This window comes from Camelina sativa, chromosome 6 (genome assembly GCF_000633955.1).
Source record: "Camelina sativa cultivar DH55 chromosome 6, Cs, whole genome shotgun sequence".
In the NCBI taxonomy this organism is placed as follows: domain Eukaryota; kingdom Viridiplantae; phylum Streptophyta; class Magnoliopsida; order Brassicales; family Brassicaceae; genus Camelina; species Camelina sativa.
The window spans coordinates 19,090,521-19,109,418 of NC_025690.1; the positions used below are offsets into that span (position 1 = coordinate 19,090,521).

The 18,898-nt window shown below is 35.7% G+C and overlaps 5 protein-coding genes across 5 annotated transcripts; 4 read left to right on the plus strand and 1 right to left on the minus strand.

Moving 5' to 3' along the window:
• Nucleotides 1-1,529, plus strand: LOC109133505 (ADP-ribosylation factor GTPase-activating protein AGD10-like; the record flags this gene model as incomplete). Its single annotated transcript, XM_019246921.1, is given in 5 exon segments — nt 1-397; nt 477-743; nt 844-969; nt 1,067-1,168; nt 1,278-1,529. Coding segments are annotated over 5 exon segments (967 nt in total), but the record flags the coding sequence as incomplete, so codon positions are not given.
• Nucleotides 5,651-6,898, plus strand: LOC104699245 (transcription factor MYC2-like). The gene has a single exon (XM_010414578.1). It carries the CDS (start codon nt 5,651-5,653, stop codon nt 6,896-6,898), a length of 1,248 nt encoding a protein of 415 aa, XP_010412880.1.
• Nucleotides 8,478-9,145, plus strand: LOC104792275. Its single transcript, XM_010518392.1, has one exon. It carries the CDS (start codon nt 8,807-8,809, stop codon nt 9,125-9,127), a length of 321 nt encoding a protein of 106 aa, XP_010516694.1. The 5' UTR covers nt 8,478-8,806; the 3' UTR covers nt 9,128-9,145.
• LOC104792276 (rRNA-processing protein FCF1 homolog) lies at nt 10,232-11,971 on the minus strand. Its single transcript, XM_010518393.2, has 9 exons — nt 11,779-11,971; nt 11,631-11,690; nt 11,431-11,536; nt 11,226-11,268; nt 11,071-11,143; nt 10,890-10,977; nt 10,705-10,761; nt 10,528-10,606; nt 10,232-10,428 (listed from the first exon to the last, which is right to left on the minus strand). Exons 1-9 carry the CDS (start codon nt 11,847-11,849, stop codon nt 10,415-10,417), a joined length of 591 nt encoding a protein of 196 aa, XP_010516695.1. The 5' UTR covers nt 11,850-11,971; the 3' UTR covers nt 10,232-10,414.
• On the plus strand, nt 13,761-15,837 carry LOC104792277 (protein HAIKU1-like). Its single transcript, XM_010518394.2, has one exon. The coding sequence runs from the start codon at nt 14,290-14,292 to the stop codon at nt 15,469-15,471; it is 1,182 nt and encodes a 393-aa protein (XP_010516696.1). The 5' UTR covers nt 13,761-14,289; the 3' UTR covers nt 15,472-15,837.

Genomic DNA, 18,898 nt, shown 5'->3' on the forward strand with positions numbered 1-18,898 from the left:
CTCGTGGAGCCCTGATCAGTTGAAGATGATGGTGTATGGAGGAAACTGCAGGGCACAAGTCTTTTTCAAGCAGTACGGATGGAGCCAAGGAGGTAAAACCGAGGCTAAGTATACTTCCAGACCTGCTGAGTTGTATAAACAGATTCTTGCTAAAGAAGTTGCTAAAAGCAAGGCCGAGGAGGAATTAGATTTGCCTTCATCTCCTCCTGTTTCTGCTCAATCAACACAAGTGCCTAATGGGCTCTCCAGCATCAAGACCACTGAACCTCCTAGGGAGCAAGATAAGCCTGAAGTTGTTCCCGTCTCACCAAGAGTTTCTCGCAGCGTTAAGAAACCTCTTGGTGCGAAGAGAACAGGCAAAACTGGAGGACTTGGTGCCCGGAAGCTAACTACCAAGGTTTCAATAATGCTCTCTCCTCTTTATACGTACAACTTGTTGAGAAATGTTTCATTCTAATTTTTTTGAGAATGTGCAGTCTAGCGAGACTCTCTATGATCAAAAACCAGAGGAATCTGTTGTCATACCAACAGTGACTTCCCCAGTTTCAGCCAAATCAGCTAGGTCATCGTTTGCTTCTCGCTTTGATTATGTGGACAACGTACAAAACAGAGAAGACTACATGAGCCCTCAAGTGGTTAGTCATGTAGCTCCACCAAAATCAACAGGCTTCTTCGAGGAGGAGTTGGAGATGAACGGAGGCGGCTTTCAGAAGAAACCCATCAGAAGTTCCTCAAAAGTGCAAGTAATAAGCTCATCCTTTTCCCTCTTATGTCATTATTCTTGATTAAAGACTTTAAGCGCAGGTACTTTTTTGTACTCACCTTCTCTAGCATCTCTACCAGATACAAGAAACAGATGAGGCCAGGAAGAAATTCACAAACGCCAAATCAATCTCATCTGCTCAGTACTTTGGAAATGACAACAACTCGGCCGACCTTGAGGCCAAAAGTACATTAAAGAAGTTCTCAGTACGTTTCCTCATAGTTAACCTTCATTTATTTGCCTTAACTTGATGATGTGTCTCTATTGGGTTTTAAAGAAACACTCATCACTATTTAAAAACAGGGTTCATCCGCAATCTCTAGTGCTGATCTTTTTGGAGACGATGATGGAGATTTCCCTCTAGATCTCACCGCCGGTGATCTTCTCAACCGCCTCTCTCTCCAGGTATCATTTCTTTTACTGACCATGCTCTTTCATATGCAAAAAAAAAAAAGAACCATACACTTCCTTTGTTTGTTATCATCAAGACGCCGTCGTTTTATGGATATGTTAGGCCCAACAAGACATATCATCATTGAAGAACATGGCAGAGGAGACAAAAAAGAAGCTCGGCAGCCTATGGGTCTGAAAGATCAATCTATTCATTTTTTTTGCTTATACACTAATTTCCATTTCCAAATCAATTATTCTATTCATCATACTAGGGAAACAATGTTTTTGTTTATCAATATTTTGTATAATTGAGATTATGTTTTGTAAAAATTGTCATCAAATAAAAATATGTGGAGTGCTTTTTCGACGTTTATGATGCATCCGACTTTACACCAAAACTCAAAAGAAATATAGAAACAGACCACCAACAAAGCCATTCAGGTAGGGAGAATACAGATTAAAAACAAAAAAAAAAACCAACGTCCTAACCAACGACCAACACAGAGGGCAAAGCTAATGGTCAACTACTTAATTTTTAGAAATATATAACTCTATTTTGATGTTTCTATAAAAAGGCGAACAAACATCTACTTAAGATAGGTTGCAGTGTCCTTTTATTTCTATTTTTGACATTGTTGCACTAAATTTTTAGTTGTATAAAGCTAAAAAAAACAGTTCCATGTTTCTAATTTATAAATCTTTGTCTGGAAAAGTTTACTATTTTAGACTAGTTGATGTCGGTCGAAGAAGTGGGGGCCAAGTTATAATAAATCTCCCACGTTAAAAATATGCTATGTATCTGTGTCATAGGAGAATATATATATCATCAGGTACTATTTATCATCAAGTTATATATATGCTGACAAAAAAATATTGTAATAATTAAGTTAGTAAAATAAATGAGTGGTCATATAGCTTTTGTACGACGTCTATCAGCAGTTGTCACTATAATGCCTATAAATTCAATTGTGTGGGTGAAGAAGAGTGTGTCTGGAAACAGTTGTTATTCAGATAACCAAATTTGTACCATCAATATTCAATACTTTTTTGGCTGGTTATAAGAATTTTCAGAAACTGCTTTTATAATATCGTTGAGTCTGGCAGCACCAACTTGGTTTCTCACGTGCGCCTCATGAAATGCGAGCCTGACTAAAAAATAAGAGAAAATAATATGACGGATTTCAAAAAGCATGAGCTGATAGCCTCATTAGATCATAATATGCAAAATGGTAAAATCAAATAAATCATGTTAATTAGAAAAGAATCAGCTTATATATTTTCACTGCACCATTTTGTCCTTCTAAATGTTATATAAAAAAACCTCCAGTTTTTTGGTAAACCAAAAAAAAGCTCTTTATTTTTGTTTTATTTCTAAAATCATAGTAAACAATAAACCAAAAAAAAAAAAATTCTGTATACTTATGTACTAGCTAGTAATCTAGTATATATTTAAAAAGGTGAAAAATATCTTATAAGAAACTGAATTCTTTTTGAAGTTAGATAAATATTGAAAATGATTATAGAACCTTTTTCATAGTATTTGGATGTTCATAGATAGTAAGTCTCATTAGTTAAGTATATATAACTAATAACTTTAATCATTTTGTTAGGTTAATAACCTCATGTTACAACGGAATAAGATTATAAACGCATCCTAGAAGGTTATGGCATGTTTTAAACAAATAACATGGTGAAACAAACAAACAAACATGTTTTTGATTATTACTTTTTATTTCATTTAAATAAAGTTAATGATCTTTTAGCTCTAATTATTTAGTACTAGACAAGACACAGATTTAGTTTGGGTCAAAAAAACATATCGAAGTGATTTTTTTAACTGAACTCAATTCAGTCCACAATATATATTAGGGAAGAAGTAGTCTCAGACGAACAAAGGAAGAAACAGCTGATGCACGCTCGAATAGTACCCTTTAGAGCCGGATCTGCTATATTCCGCTCCACAACCACTATTTTACATGATCCATCATATGCCAAAAACACATACTCACTCTCTATCAGCTTTTTGGTGACAAATACCATCCATTTGCATTTTAATTTTGTCTATAGGTTTATAAATAAACAATATATTAATTAGTACTATAGGATAGCACTGATGTTTCTAGAAAGAGGAAAACAGTTGTACCGTAAGAATTAGTTGTACTCTTACACTAGCGTCGACTACTACGTATTTCATATTCAAATATGACGCTATATATATTGATGTGTCTTCTATAATAAGTTCTATGTTTCTTCTCTTTATAGTCTAGTTGTTGCCGGTCGTCGAAGAGTTATATACGCCAAAAGGCAAAAAGCTCCCCACGTTAAGAATGTGCTCTATATATTATTCATTGGTTGGAGTAGAATATTATCACGTGCTGTTTATCTTCATGGTGTATTGAATCGCTGACAAAGAAACTGTAATAAGTTAACAAAATAATGGAGTAGTCAGTAGTGATCACAGCTTAGCAGTTGTCACTATCATGCCTCTAAATTTTGTGGTTAGAGAGTGTTTGAAAATAATTGACCGGTAGCTACCAAAAATTGGACTATCAACAGTATTTTTCCTAATTCAATGAATTTCCAAAAGAAAAAAAAAATTGAGGGGTCCGGAAATTCCCTTATTGATTTTGATTCTAAATAATTGAAATAAAACTGGCTTTGGGATGTATTCGAACACATTTTTTCTATCGTATATATTAGGGCTGTTTCGGTATCTAGCTAGTCTATAATTTCGAGGAGATCACATTTTTTTTTTTTGAATATGAGGAGATCACATTTAATTGAACGGTTATGGTGGTAAATTAGTAACTAAGATCAGTATTTATATGTGCACATGTTCGCCAAAATACTTTAGTGTATTCAAGCAAAATTATGTAAATTATATAAAATAATGTGACATTTGGTAAAATAATAGTATTATTTAAAACTAATTATAATATTTTGGCAACACGGCGAAGTTTATAACAGTTTCTTCTGTTCTAATTTGGTTTCATTTTGCAAGAGTTTACAATAATGTGACAGTTTATTTGCTTAGGTAATCTTGCATGCAATGTCTTAATGTAGTGCGTTTATCCAAATTTCATGGCCTGGTCGAATGGAAACATAACAGCAAGTGCAACGTTCAACTGGAAATTCACTCAGGAGAACAAGCCTTTTCTGGCACGACAACTGGACGGGACTTGGTCCCCTAATGGGTGTCATCGGGGATCAGGGTCCAAGAGTCACGGGTATCCCTTACCAAGCTAGGGTGTGTGAAGCCTCAAGAAACAACAGCTGGACTCTCCCCAGAAGTCGACACCCACTTGTTCTTTTGCTTCGAGCTTGCCTACAAGGACACAACCCTCCACAGCAAGGCTTGGGAAACGATACTTACCAGTGGAAGACTGATCCAGAGCAAACTATTGACACTTTCTCTTCGCTTAGAACTTGGCGGCATCAGCATCCTCCTGGTAATTCAGTCCTATGGCATACTCAGATTTGGTTCAAAGAACGCATTCCTAAAATGGCGTTCATGGCTTGGCTTACTGTCCAAAATAGGCTCACTACACGCGATAGATTGATTCGCTGGAGTCTACCTGTTCCACCAACTTGCCTCCTATGTCAGACAGGTGCAGAATCACAGAACCACCTATTCTTCATTTGTCCTTATTCTCTAAATCTTTGGAATAGATTCTATGAACGATTTCAACCCCTTCCTCCAAGTACTTTTGATGGTTTTGTAAATTGGATTAAGTCTCCCACCACAAATAGGAAACTTAATTCAATTTGCAAACTAGTTTTCCATGCTTTGATCTATGCTATCTGGAAAGAGAGAAACTCTAGACTCCATGGTCCTGCTTTCCGCTCAGAAGCCCAGCTCCAACGAGATATTCAGCTCTAACTCCGACGTAGACTCTTATGGTTGGACCGAAATAACTCAGGAAGATCAGCTCTTACCTCCCCCCCCACAAGCTGATTACCTATGTTTATGGTTCACTCACTTCCAAGCCCCATAATATTTTACTTCTGAAATGTGTTCTTATCTAATGTAATCTCCAACTCTTGTAAAGTTTCCGTTGCTTATTAATGAAAACGGTATCTATTTAAAAAAACAAAAAAAAAAAAAAAAAAAAAAAAAAAATAAAATTGAGAATCTGNATTTACCAAGCGGAGACTAATTAAGCTTCTTTTCGTTGACTAACTTTTAAGTATGGCACGACAAATGATTCAAACGACCAAAAATTATCCATATATAATTTGATTATTAACAAACAAATCCTTCCATACTTCAGGGACTTCGTATATATACATTTATAATCATACTTATGATCATTTAACTGAACTCAAATCAATACATATTAACAATTGACTACTCTCCTAACATTATTATCTAGAATCATGAAATTTAGCACAGTCCCTTTCAATAATGACGCACATATACATAACTAACAATATAACCTCACCTCTGATTCCTTCCGGTTTTCTCAGTCGAAACACTCTCTTTCTTTTAAAACGATGACTCAGTATAATAACGCCGAAGACTCAACCATGGAGGGTTTCATGAGTTTCTTGGACAACCCCGAGATGTGGCCGGTAGAGAATGTCCAGAAGCGATTACAAGCGGTGTTGGATGGGACTCACAAGGGCTGGGCCTACGCCATTTACTGGCAGCCTTTGTTAGATAATTTCGGCGACACCGTACTCGTGTGGGGAGATGGTGTTTACAAAGGCCAAGAAGATAAGAGGACAACGCTGTCGTCTCCGGCTGAGAAGGTGACAGGTGAGCTTAACCATGAGGACAACGACGTGATAGTGAAGGACATAGAGTGGTTCTTCTTGAAATCAATGTCATGGAGCTTTTCAAGAGGATCCGGATTGGTGGGTCATGCGTTCTCCACGTCTACTCCGGTTTGGGTTTCCGGGTTGGATCAGATACGCAAGTCAGACATTGAGCGAGCTAAGGCGGGAGGAGATTTCGGAACGCAGACCATCGCATGTATCCCGTTGGCTAACGGAGTCGTGGAACTTGGTTCGAGGGAGCTGATCCCACAGAGCTCAGATCTGATTAACAAAGTCCCAATCCTTTTCAACTCAAACACTTTTCATCACAGCGTGAGCCGTGACCGGGTTAACGTAGCTCCAAGCTCAAGCTCCATGGTTTTGTCTAAGTCAAGAAAGCTGGAGAGTGGTTGTTCAAGTCCCACCAACAAGAGTTTCTCTAGCGAGGTGTCAGAGAAACTTTTAAAGAAACGAGGGAAAAAATCGTCGAAAGGCAGGGAAGAGCCGCGAGACCACGTCGAGGCTGAGCGGCAAAGACGTAAACAACTGAACCAGCGGTTCTACGCGTTACGTGGTGTGGTTCCCAAAGTGTCCAAGATGGACAAAGGGTCGTTGCTTAGCGACACGATCGCTTACATCAAAGAGCTGAAGTCCAAAGTAGAAAAAGCTGTATATGAGAGAAATGAGATCCAGATCCAGCTCGAGGAAGTGAAACGAAAAGTCGCATCATCCAAGGAGACGGAGGGGATGGAGATCGAAGTGAAGATAATTGAATGTTATGCCATGATCAAGGTCAAATCAAGCAAGCAGAATCATCCAGAGGCAAGATTCATGAAAGCGTTGAAGGATTTGGAGCTAGAGGTGGACCATGCGAGTATTGTGGTGGTCGAGGATCTTATGGTTCAACAAGCGACGGTGAAGATGGATTTCAGAATCTATACGCAAGAGCAGCTCCGGACCATGTTGATATCCAAGATATATTAGGGTTTTATCTAGGCCAGGTTCGGAGGGCTCTCTGAGAAATTACGAGGATGCATGTGTAAGTGAGTTTATTGGAATGGTTAACACTGTGATAATTACCAATTTAAAAATAAGCAGGAATGGTTAACACTGTGATATGGATTTGGATCTTCCGAGCGGCTCAATCTTTTTCCCCCAATTGGCTTTTGTCACTATTTGTGTTGTCGGTGTACGATGCTTTCATGAAAAAAATAGCAGGGCCTAGCTAAAAAAAGAATTAAAGTCCTCATATGATATATACTCAATTAAAAAAATAAACATAACAAAATTTATGGTTTAATATTTTATAGTAATATTGGCAGAACCAATTTCTCATTAACATTATTTTATTCTATTTTGAAATGATATATATATATATATATATATTTAACTATTTCTTAGACTATCTATATATTCCTGAACCTTGGAGTTGAATGTATCTTTCATCTTATATAATTAAAAAAATATAAAAAAAAATAGTAGAAAAGGATGAGAAAGAGTGAAACAGGTATCTTATTTAAGAGACTCGAAAGCAATTTAAAAAAAATAATCAAATAATAACAATAATAATACAACTAAATTATATCATAAAATAAATTTCTTATGATTAAAGATCCTATTTTGCTGGATAGAAAGATGCTGTTATAAAATTGACGACCCGAAATCATTGAAGAGCTTCGCCGGTTCACATGATGTGTCGAGGGATGGCCCTTCCCCTCGCAAGCTAAACTGTTGCCACAGGGAATGTACTTCCCCTTCCCAAAAACTGATAAATTCTTTACACGCACACTTTCTTCATCCCCGACCTTTCATATTATTCTCTTTTGACGTATAACTCATCATTATAAAAGATATAAGTCGTCACAACATATCATATAAGATACTTCTAACTATAGGACCATCCATTTATATGTTTTTTGGCTTCATAGTACAAATGTTAATGAACAATGCTATATAGAGAGATCTAGAAGATCACAAGATTAATAACAATATATTCTATATTTATTATTTAGATATTTTATATATTTACAATCATTATAGTTTAGGAAACTCTTGTACTCTATAATTCTATGTAACCTAAAGTTTATGATTATGAGAGTCAATATACTATTTCCTAAACACTAAGGTGTTCTTCTCTCATCAACCTTCTTACATAGGTATGGGAACTTGATCACGTGTCTGCAAGGAGCTTGAGTATGTCCAAAAGATATTTGAATCAAACAAATAATTTAAAGAGAAATATCTAAAACAAGCATATATCATAATCATATTTTATATGCATCATGCATCGTTATCCATGCTTTGTAAGTATATATGGGTCTACCATTTAGAAACAAACAGCCAAAACCAAAGAATGAGAGGGATAAGTCAAGTCAAAACACAAAGAGGTTGATTCTGTACTTAGAATAATTGCATTTGAATCGCTCTTTTTTTTTCCTTCGGTAGCCTGGAAGTGTAATCTTGAATTTTAACCCTCAAAATAAGTAGACTTAAAAATAGAAACCTTTACAAAGCGTATACTATAAAAAAAAATCCTTTCTTATCCACCGAACGAGCAAACACTAAAAATAAGCAAACTGCCAACCCTGACCCAAAAAGCTCACAGATCTTTTTATCTCTCTTTCTTCATTTGCATAAAAAGAGTTAGTATCACCTTTTTACCCCCTAATTGCTCAACAACAAAACAATCAAAACCCATTCATAAAGGTTTTTCATTTTGGCCTCATACTTTTCTTGTCAATCAAACAACCTAAACCCTAAAAGGAACATCTCCAAAAGGTTGTCATTTGGGATTTGAGCTCTCTTTGTGATACCACAGCCTGCACTTAGAGTTTTTCCCCCTTTGAAAAATCTCTCATTATTTTCGATTTCATTTCCGTAAGAAAAGAAACTATGAGCCTCAACTGCCTCGCTTGCCACATCCTCCAAAGAACAGACTCGGACAGAGACATAGGAAGCCGTAAAGATTCAAACTTGAATGAAAGTTTCGCAACGTCAAGATATGAAAAGATGAGAAGGAACAGATCATCGTTGCCCGTACCGAGACGGGTCAATAAGGGTCATCGCAGGCTTTACAGTGCGGAGATGGTGGTCTATGGGGATCTGGACGAGCCCAAGCTGGTCAGAAGCAGTGGGATCAGAAGGGATTGGAGCTTTGAAGATCTAAAGAAACAAAAAGATCAGCTAAGAATTGAAGATACGATAAAGGAATAAAAAAGATCCTTTACTAGGTTCCCCTTTTCTAATGTCCATGTTGTTGTTAACTTGTTCTGTTGTTTTCAGATCATAAGGACAACCTGTGCATTGTAAGATCTCAATAAGTTTGACATAATCTGTGAAATTTCGTATTATATAAATTCATTTTCCTGATAAAGATTCTATAATAACAAACTTGAAGTGTCTACTCGTTCATGAGAGGGAAGGAACAAATGATTCGCCTTCTTCGGATAGAGTTTGTCCCTTTGATGTTTAATCCTTACAAGATCCTTTGAATCCGCAGAGCTGATGAAATATAATTTTAAAAGGCTTCCTTTTCAACCGAATAAAGCTCTGCTTCCGGCTCTGCTTCATCTCCCTATACTTGCGTTGCCTTTCTCCGTTCTTCATACGATATATCATGAGATATTCACGGATGCCTCTTGAACCGTCTTTGTTCTCAACCATATGCACAAAAGTATATAGACGTTTTAGAGAAGCTAACCGTAGTGTTTCAAAGTCCGAACAAAAGAAATTAATAGCTAACAGAATAAACAACGAAGTTATAAACATTTAAAATGGGCTATAGAGCAAATGGGGTGGTGGCGGAGTTGGCTAGCGCGTAGGTCTCATAGCTACTGAGTGATCCTGAGGTCGAGAGTTCGAGCCTCTCTCACCCCATTCATTATTATTTCTAACATGTCATTTCAAAATTTCTGTGATGTTTTAAAATATGCAATTGATATGCAAACAAAGAATATCGTCATGTACCGACAATGACGATATCAAAACTACGTTCGTTTCATCACTATACTGAAACTACTATCATCACTAAAAATTTGGCGACGTGTTCCGACCAAAATTTGGAAACCATGAATTTTCGGTGCTCAAAGCTGGGTATGTCTCGTGATCAAAACACCAACTCTTTGTACTGAGACGGAAGCTTCAATCTTATTATATCACGCTTCTTTGTACTGATACCATGTTGATTTTCATGTAATTATCTTAATCACCAGTTCACCACATCAACGTACGAAATCCAGCAAGACATGATTTTGATCTGTCGTTAACAAAACTGTGTAATCGATTTATTTAAGCATAATAAAGATTTCTATTGAGTAGTTAGTTAATCAACCTTGTATCAAATTAACAACAGATAAGCCAACACTGAGAACAAAAATGGCTTAAGATCTCTTAACACAACACAACACAGCGTTTCCAAATCTTTGGACTCATAGCTTAAATCAATACTACTAATTCACGCTTCAGAGCTTCCTGGAATCCATAAACGTCTCTATTCAGTTATCACTGTCTTGGAGCTGCATCAAAAAAACGAGCCAAAGGTTACAACTGCTAATTCACATAGACTAATACCAAAAGTACCGGAGATTCAGATGTCCCAGGCGAAATAAACATACCTCCACCAAGTGTAGCTTCAGGTAACTTCTCTATTGAGTACTTGCGTTGTGTCACATACATGATCGGCACACCAGGAATCTGCAAATGAACAAAAATTGAAGTTAATCCATGGACATAAACAAAAGAGTTAGTCCATGGACATAAAAAAAAGTACTCATACAATAGACTATCTTTACCTTTCGAATCCTTCGCTTCAAGTCTCTATCACATGTAGCCACTATGAAGCACTTATGCTGTACATTGTAAGAAAAGAATATCACAGAAACATACAAAAAATAGAAAGAACTATGAGACTAGAACATCGTACATCCTTGCAGAGTCTTATATACAAAGTTTCAACAAGCCAGGAACGAAGCATTACCTGAGTAACTCTGTCAACCAGACAGTCATCAGCATATGTCCCTTTGTGTACACAAGGTAATCTTTCAAAGCGAGGATCTTTCGCAATCCTACCAAATATTACAGTAACCAATAAGTAAGCCACGAAAATAAATCCATGGTGAAATACTACTGAAACTAGGCCCTTCTTTAAGAAGTGTTACCTTAGAGCTACACGATACTTCTGACCTAACTTCTCTAACTCAGCCATGACGCAGTCCGTGATACAAGGAGTGCCTTTAAACCAGAAACAATAAAAGGTTAACAAAAGAGACAAAATTTGCATACCTATAAACCAATCAAAGTATAAGTAACTCACAGTTTGCGTACAAACAGTCTCTCATTCCCTTCTCAAGATCGATCTATAGATACACCCGACCAGAGCAAAAAAAGGATACCATAAGAACCATAATGAGAATCCAGTCAGGTCCACAAAGACAATAACTCTGTAAAGATGGTTCTTTATTATAATAAAGAAACTGCTCAGAGCTCTGTGGTAGAGAAGAGAAGATGTACACACCGACCTTATTCTGGATAGAGAAGTTGATGAAGTTAGTATCCACCAAAACACGGTAAGGAGGAACCAAAGTAGCGTTGTAAGAAAAGAATAGCCCAGCAGGAACACTCGGACTGATCCAAAAATCAAATCAAAATCAAACTTTGAAGAAACCCGAAATAATGAAAACTTGGCAACGAAAGCAAAAAAAAGGGTATGTAAGCTTACACGTTTCTCGGAAGCTCCGTGAGGTCCTTCTTGTTTGGATTCAGAACCTCTTCCTTGTAACTGAAGAAAGAAAACAAAACATCATTAATAAATTCTTATAAAAAAAAAAGGGAATAAAATTTGAAGGAAGAAGAAATCGTTTACTCACTGCTTCAAAGCTTTGTGGGTAATCAGTTTCTTCATGACAGCAAACTTTTGAGCTTTCTTTGCTCTTCCCATATTTTAACCAAAAGAGTAAGAAAAACCCCTAGAACTAAGCGCAGAGAACGGGATGCTGAATAGGGTGATGCGAGGTCGAATCGGCGGAGGCGGAGAGGTTTTCCGAATTGTTTCAGAAGGTCTCAGAGAACGGAGGCCGACACTGAAGATGAATAAGCTGTAGTGGGCTTATGGGCTTAGCAATGTTCTGGACTTTTAAATATAAGGCTTAAAATATAAATTTGTTTTATAAATCCAAAAGCAAAACCCAACATGTATGTAAGCATCACCAAACAAAGAGTGATATAAAACGGTTTCTTTTTCATTTTCTTTTTTTTGGAGTAAAAACGATGTAAATATTAGGCGTAATTTTATCATTTCGTGGACCAAATCTAATACTAGAAGTCCAATAAAATGGAAAAAGTTAAAGGATATTTCAACTACTGTAAAATAAAATTAACACAAATTTACCTGTCCTCAATTTTTGTGAGGAATTTTATTAGGGGCTCTTATTGAAGAGGTAATTTCTAAATTTATATGGAATTGAAAATTTTAAAAATCAAAACACATGGATTTTAAAATAACATGTTTTATGCTTGGATTTGAATCCTTCTATTTTAAACTTTCAAATCCATTGAAATCCATTTAAAACATAATGTGGATTTTGAAATCCGAAAAACAAATTTTTAACAAGTATTTGTAAATCATATAACCAATAACACATAATTTTAATAAGTATTTTAAAATCAATGATTGAATAACACATGATTTTTGTTTAAATTTCCAAATCCATTAAAATCATAAAACCAATAACCCCTCTTATAATAAAACATAATCTAGCATTTAACTTGTATAATCAGTTAACCAAAAAAACATAATACACAACAATAGTGAAAATGAGATACACAAATTTTCGGAGATTGTTTTTTCTTCACCACTAAAGTTAACATGTTCATTGATCATATTTCTATTTATCTTATCCAAGAGAATCTATCTAGTTTTCATGTTTTTCCCTAGGTTTCAACGCTATTGTAAACGATATTTATCATTATGATCCTAGTTTTTTTTACCTACGCAAGCCTTTCTTTGACCTTTTTGAGGTAAGATGAGTTCAAATCTAAAAGTTTCAGTTCGAAAAAAAAAAATTTGCGAGGTAGAGTTTCATAAATAGCTGATTTTACTGCAGGTTATTCACATGCTTTAAAAATTATATATATATATATATATATATATATATATAATTGATTATTTATTAGTATTATATTAAAATATGAAATATTCTATGATATATAAAAATTAATTATCAAATCTTCATTTTTTATAAAGAATATGTGTATTTATGATTAACTATTTCTTATTCATATTAATCATTTTACAGCTTAAAATATTTTTGAACATTTAAAAAGTGATTTATTAGAATGTTTAAAGTAACATGGAGATCCGGCCAATTCAAGCATATAAAGAAGGGTATACTATTTTACTACAGTAGATTTTGAACGATAGATTTTTGTGAGTTAAAATTTTTAAAAATCTGATGCTAGATGGACTTAGAGACAAGTTTAATTCAATTAACATTTCTATATTGATTAAATAAGTTTAATAGGTATAAATATTGAAAAAAAAAAGTAGGATAATTAGGAAAGAAAAGAATGGTTTCCTTGGTATATTTCTTTTTTGAATTGGAAAACTTATCACAAATATAGATAGATATATAAACCTTTTGAGAAAAGAGTGTAGGCACATATATATTTTGCTAATTGCTCCCATTTTTCCACTAAATAGCTCTATGACAAACATAGAAAAATACTTTGGGGAAGATGTAATATATAAGCTGGAGATGAGTGTGATGATACGAATACGTCAGCTCCATATCTCTCCAGTCTGGCAAAACACGATTTATAAATCAAAAAATAAATAAGAAAAAGACACAAAAGAAAAAAAAAACAAAAAATAGAGAATCTTTAGTTTCGTCTCATTTCTTCGTTGACAGAACAACAGAAACTAGGGTTCACTTCGATTCTCATTCTCTTCTCTGTATCGTGTATTTTTAAAGATCTGATTGAAATTAGTCTCTGGGCTCCTTATGGGTAAAGCTCGGATCTAGAGTCTCAGGTGAAAGACCTCTACTTTTTGCTCTCTCATCTTAATCTCTTCCTTTTCTTTTTGGGCTGGTCTTTGGTGGGAGGATATACAATAGAATTGGGGGTTAGAGAGTGTCAGAATTGTAATTCTTGGAGTATTTTGCTTTACTGTTTGATCGAGTTTTTGGTCTTAGTATCATGGGTTTTATGTGGGTTCAGGGGAGAATATATAGTTAGCTCAAGAAACTGAGGGATCTACTTACTTGTAGCTGAATTTTGATTCGGTTCTGGACTCATTAGTTGGGTAGTGATTAGTTATAACTTTCAGGATTGGAATTGAGATAGTAGTATATATAGTATTGGAGTTTTAGAGTGTGGAGATGGATAGGCCAAGGCCAAATGATCATTTGGGTGTGAATAAAACTGGGAAGAGTATAAGAAAGAGTCCTCTGCATCAATCGAGTTTTGCTTCAAATGTTCACAACAACGCCACCACCGCTGGGAGACCTCAAAACCAGCCTCAGGTTTATAACATAAGCAAAAACGACTTTAGAAGTATCGTTCAGCAGCTAACTGGTTCTCCAGCACGTGAAAGCCTTCCTCGCCCTCCTCAGAACAACAACCCACCAAAGCCTCAGAATACTCGGTTGCATCGGATTAGACCAGCTCCTTTAACGCAGATCAACCGGCCTGCGGTTCCTCTCCCTACCATGGTTCCTCCACCATCTCATCCGCAGTTTGCTAGACCGCCTCCACCCCAGCCACCTTTCCCTCAAGGCACACAACAACCAATGATGATGGGTCACGGGGACCAGTTTTGGTCTAATACAGCTGAGTCTCCTGTCTCTGAGTATATGCGTTATCTTCAAAGCTCACTTGGGAATCCAGGACCTAGTGGTAACCAAATGCAGCCAGGTCATGAGCAGCGGCCATATGTTCCGGGTCATGAGCAGCAGCCATATGTCCCAAGTCATGAGCAGCGGCCATATAGCCAAGGATATGAGCATCAGCCATATATGCCCCATCAGCCTCAGCCTCAATCACAACCTCAACCTCAGCCACATATGATGCCTGGATCGCAACCTCGAGTGAATATGCAGGGGCCACTTCAACCTAACCAGTATGTACCACCACCGGGTTTAGTTCCTAGCCCAGTGCCTCGTAATCTACCTTCCCCTCGGTTCAATGCTCCTGTACCTGTCACCCCAACTCTACCGTCTCCCAGGTTCAACCAGATGTATGGTGGATTTCCTTCTCCCCGATATAATGGTTTCGGGCCACTACACTCACCCACATCCCAGTTTCTTCTACCATCACCTACTGGTTACCCGAATATGTTCTCTCCCAGATCACCTTACCCGTTACTATCACCAGGAGTTCAGTATCCTCAACCACTCACCCCAAACTTCTCATTTTCACAAATTCCTCAACCTGGGAGTCTTGGAACCGGTGCAGGTCCAGGTCCAGGTCCTGGTCTGCCTCCTCCTTCGCCAGGGGCCATGTTCCCGTTATCTCCATCCGGGTTCTTTCCGGTTTCAAGTCCAAGATGGAGTGATTATTAGATGCTCTGTTTTCTCTCTTCCTCAATTCATTGAATTTTAAAGTAAATCACAACATGCGTATTCAAGTCTCCCTAGGTTGTTAGTCTGTACTATGAAAGAAGCTTTATACTTCAGAGCCTATAGTGGAATAGACGCAGCAGAGTAGAGGCGTAAAACACTAAAGGAGCTTTTTTTTAGAAGCAGTGAAGATTTATAGGGTTTTTTTTTTTTCACTGGGATTTTTATAGGTCAAAAGTTGGGAATCTTGGGACATGATGACTACCTTTGTTTTTGTTTGTTACATTATAAGTTTTATCTTTGGTTAATTTGTACACAGACTACAGACGAACTCAGTCAGTTTATATGATTTTTGGGTGATTTCAAAGCAAGTATCTCTCTACTTTTACTAAGCATAAACATGATGATCAGTTGCTTATTATTACAGTAATTCGTTTTTTTCAATAGAAACATTGTCAAGTGAGAATTTTTTGGATAATAACCATAGATGCAGAAACAATTGGTGATATGAGCATTATGCAACTGCTGAACCTTGAGAAAGCCAGCTATGACGAGCCAGTATGATCCTCACTGTGCGTGTAATGAAAGAACAGTAGGGAAGAGTGGTAGCACCCATCAATGAGCCTTTATAAGTAGACAACATACATGAAAATTTGCTTCTTTTTCTTTATTTTCTGGAGACTAAATCTTCGCCTACAGGAAAAAAAAAAAAAGAGTTTCATGGTGTAAGTGAGCCTTTCTTTGAACTTGACCTCTTCCCTTGAGAGCTTTGCCTACCGGAAAGACCACCAAGTAAAGGAAAACACGATGCCATGACTAGATCGATCCTGTTTCAGGTTAATAAATCTTTGCTCAGACTAACTCCGAGCAAACAAATCCTCGGGTTCCCATCTCATTGAAGAATCCTAACAGCTTCATCATCAACATACATATTTGCCTTGCAATGCGCATTAATAAAGATACAGTAAGTGACCACATCCAGTTCAAAACCTTGGTCTTTCATCTCTCCGTAAACCTCATTAGCTCTCAAAAGAGTCAACTCTTGAGTCCTGATCCCAACGTTCAAGTAAAGATAGTACAAGACTTATTAGAGCATACACTGTGAGTTCTCACCGATATAGTATTAATTTTTTTAGTCTGTCTACTGGTGAGAAACATATAGGCTGGTTGTTGGTTTTTAATTGAGTTTTAGATTTTGGTTTTTAATTTTTGGATTTGGTTTTTGATTTTTGTAAATTTTGATTTCTGGTGTAGATTTTAGTTTTTTGCAAAAACTTGAATGGTAATTTTTATATATAATTATTTATTATTTATAAGAAAAGGAAAATAAAAAATAAATTCACATTGAAAACCAACAAAATGTGGTTTTTGGATTTTAAGAAGAAATTTCCAAAATACTCCAAAATCTAATTTTCCTAATTTTCAGAAAATCTATTTTTGTTATAATCCTGACTGGCTTAAAAAGTAGATTTTGCAATATCAAAAGCCAAAAACTGTTCAAAAATCTGTTGACATTCAATGCCATAATCTTATTATTTTTAATGTAATTTAATATTTTTAATTTTATTTTATTTGAGTACTTATTTTGTTATTTTGTTTTCCGTTTAATTTAAAATTATTAAAAATTATTAATATTTTTTAGAGATATTAAATTACTTATTAAATATATTAAATTTTATTAATTATTTCTATTTTATACCATATATCATCATGACGCTCTTCCNCGTTGCCTTCATCGCCGTCGCCGTCGGTTTTAGTCACGTCCGGCGAGTCAATCACGCTCTGTATAGCGGCGAGTCAATCACAACCAAATAAAAACTCGGTGCACAACTCAGAATAAAACAGAGCATATAATCATAGCATGGGGAAATTTCAGAGCATAAAATCTTTGTCGGACTCTCAATCAGGCAACTAAAGCACTAAAACAAAGTCGGTGACGCGTAATCATCATGGGATCTCTCTAACACGGACAAACTGACTCTCAATCAAGCAACCAACTAAAAAAACTACTCTGCAAAAAAATTGGTAATGCATAATCATCATGGATGGAATCTCTAAAACGGAATCTCAATAAACCAACCAGAGAATTAATCACATGGGAAAATTCATCATGGAAAACCTTCTACTAGTATACTAATACTACTATATATATATGACTAACCTTCTCAACCGCATCTTAAACCAAAAAAAAAACCTCAAACGCATACGTACTTTAAAGAGCACAATGTCGGTTACATATAATTAAGAAAGAATTTAAGACTGATACCGTTTTGAGCTCCTCTTCTCACACACGCACGCTAATTAATAATATAAGTACAAAAGTGATTAATGGTCTTAGTGGATAAGAAGATAAAACACTAATTTAAATCTTTAAAGCAAGCAAATATAGATCACATAGTCCAGATGGAGTATATATTACATTTGAACGAATTGCATGCATGGTCGAGAAAGAGTACGTTAGAAATGAGACGACACCCATAAATATCAATTTATTAATTAATTAATAAGTATATATATATATAGATTCCATATTCCAAAGGAAGATGGTAGGGATAAACTTGAGTCCAAGGATTTGATCGATGGAAATGGATGATGGCATACATATATATTCTTCTTCTTTGGTGCGTGTGTGTTGCAACAAAAAGAAAAAAGAAGAAGCTATACGTACACCAATCGGTGTAACAGATAGAACAACAAATCTTGAATATGCTAATTAATGAATTTGACATCCATTTGGTTATTATATTGCATGTTGTTTATATATTAAGCATGCATGACTACACTTAAAAAAAAAGGTCACCCTCAAATTGTTTGAAGCCTGAAGGAATTCAAATATAATATTGTTTGAAGTCACAAAACGTATGTAAATTCCGTAAAAGTTTGAATTAGTTATTACTTTTGGTCAATTGAGGAAAAAAAAACACAATAATAGACAATATTTGATGAAAATGATAGAAAAAACGCAAAAAAAGATTAGAGACTTATATCTGGATGAAGTAAATGGGACAAGTTTAAAATATATATATATATATATATACACATATATGATGTAAATGAAAACAAATATTTTGAATTTTGGAATGTATATGATATTAACATTGAATGAGTATGTGTGTAGGGAAGAGATAACATATAGTTTATTTAATTTGTAAATGAATACAGAGAGCATGGTTTTCGGATTCCAAACAAAAAAATTAAGGGTTGATAGGAGGCAGGCTTTGAATGGTTGATTGGTATGCTCCAGACCGGACTAAAGTCGGACCAGTTCGCTATTTTCTACCATTCACACACTTGTTTGGTAAATTCCATACCTCAGAACAAACCCAGAACAATAAAATACATGTTAGTATAGAGTGAACAATAACTTCATACTAAAATATAACTATCTATCAGAATTTTTCTGGTATTCTTTAAAAATGCTTTATACTCC

Excerpts from the sequence above, each read along its gene's own strand:
- LOC104699245 (XM_010414578.1), top strand. The coding sequence starts at position 5,651 with ATGACTCAGTATAATAACGCCGAAGACTCAACCATGGAGGGTTTCATG.
- LOC104792275 (XM_010518392.1), top strand. The coding sequence starts at position 8,807 with ATGAGCCTCAACTGCCTCGCTTGCCACATCCTCCAAAGAACAGACTCG.
- LOC104792276 (XM_010518393.2), bottom strand. The coding sequence starts at position 11,849 with ATGGGAAGAGCAAAGAAAGCTCAAAAGTTTGCTGTCATGAAGAAACTG. Across the intron at positions 11,537-11,630 it reads ACGGAGCTTCCGAGAAACGT|TCCGAGTGTTCCTGCTGGGC; the intron begins GTAAGCTTACAT and ends TTTTTGGATCAG. Across the intron at positions 10,607-10,704 it reads TGAAGCGAAGGATTCGAAAG|ATTCCTGGTGTGCCGATCAT; the intron begins GTAAAGATAGTC and ends GTTCATTTGCAG.
- LOC104792277 (XM_010518394.2), top strand. The coding sequence starts at position 14,290 with ATGGATAGGCCAAGGCCAAATGATCATTTGGGTGTGAATAAAACTGGG.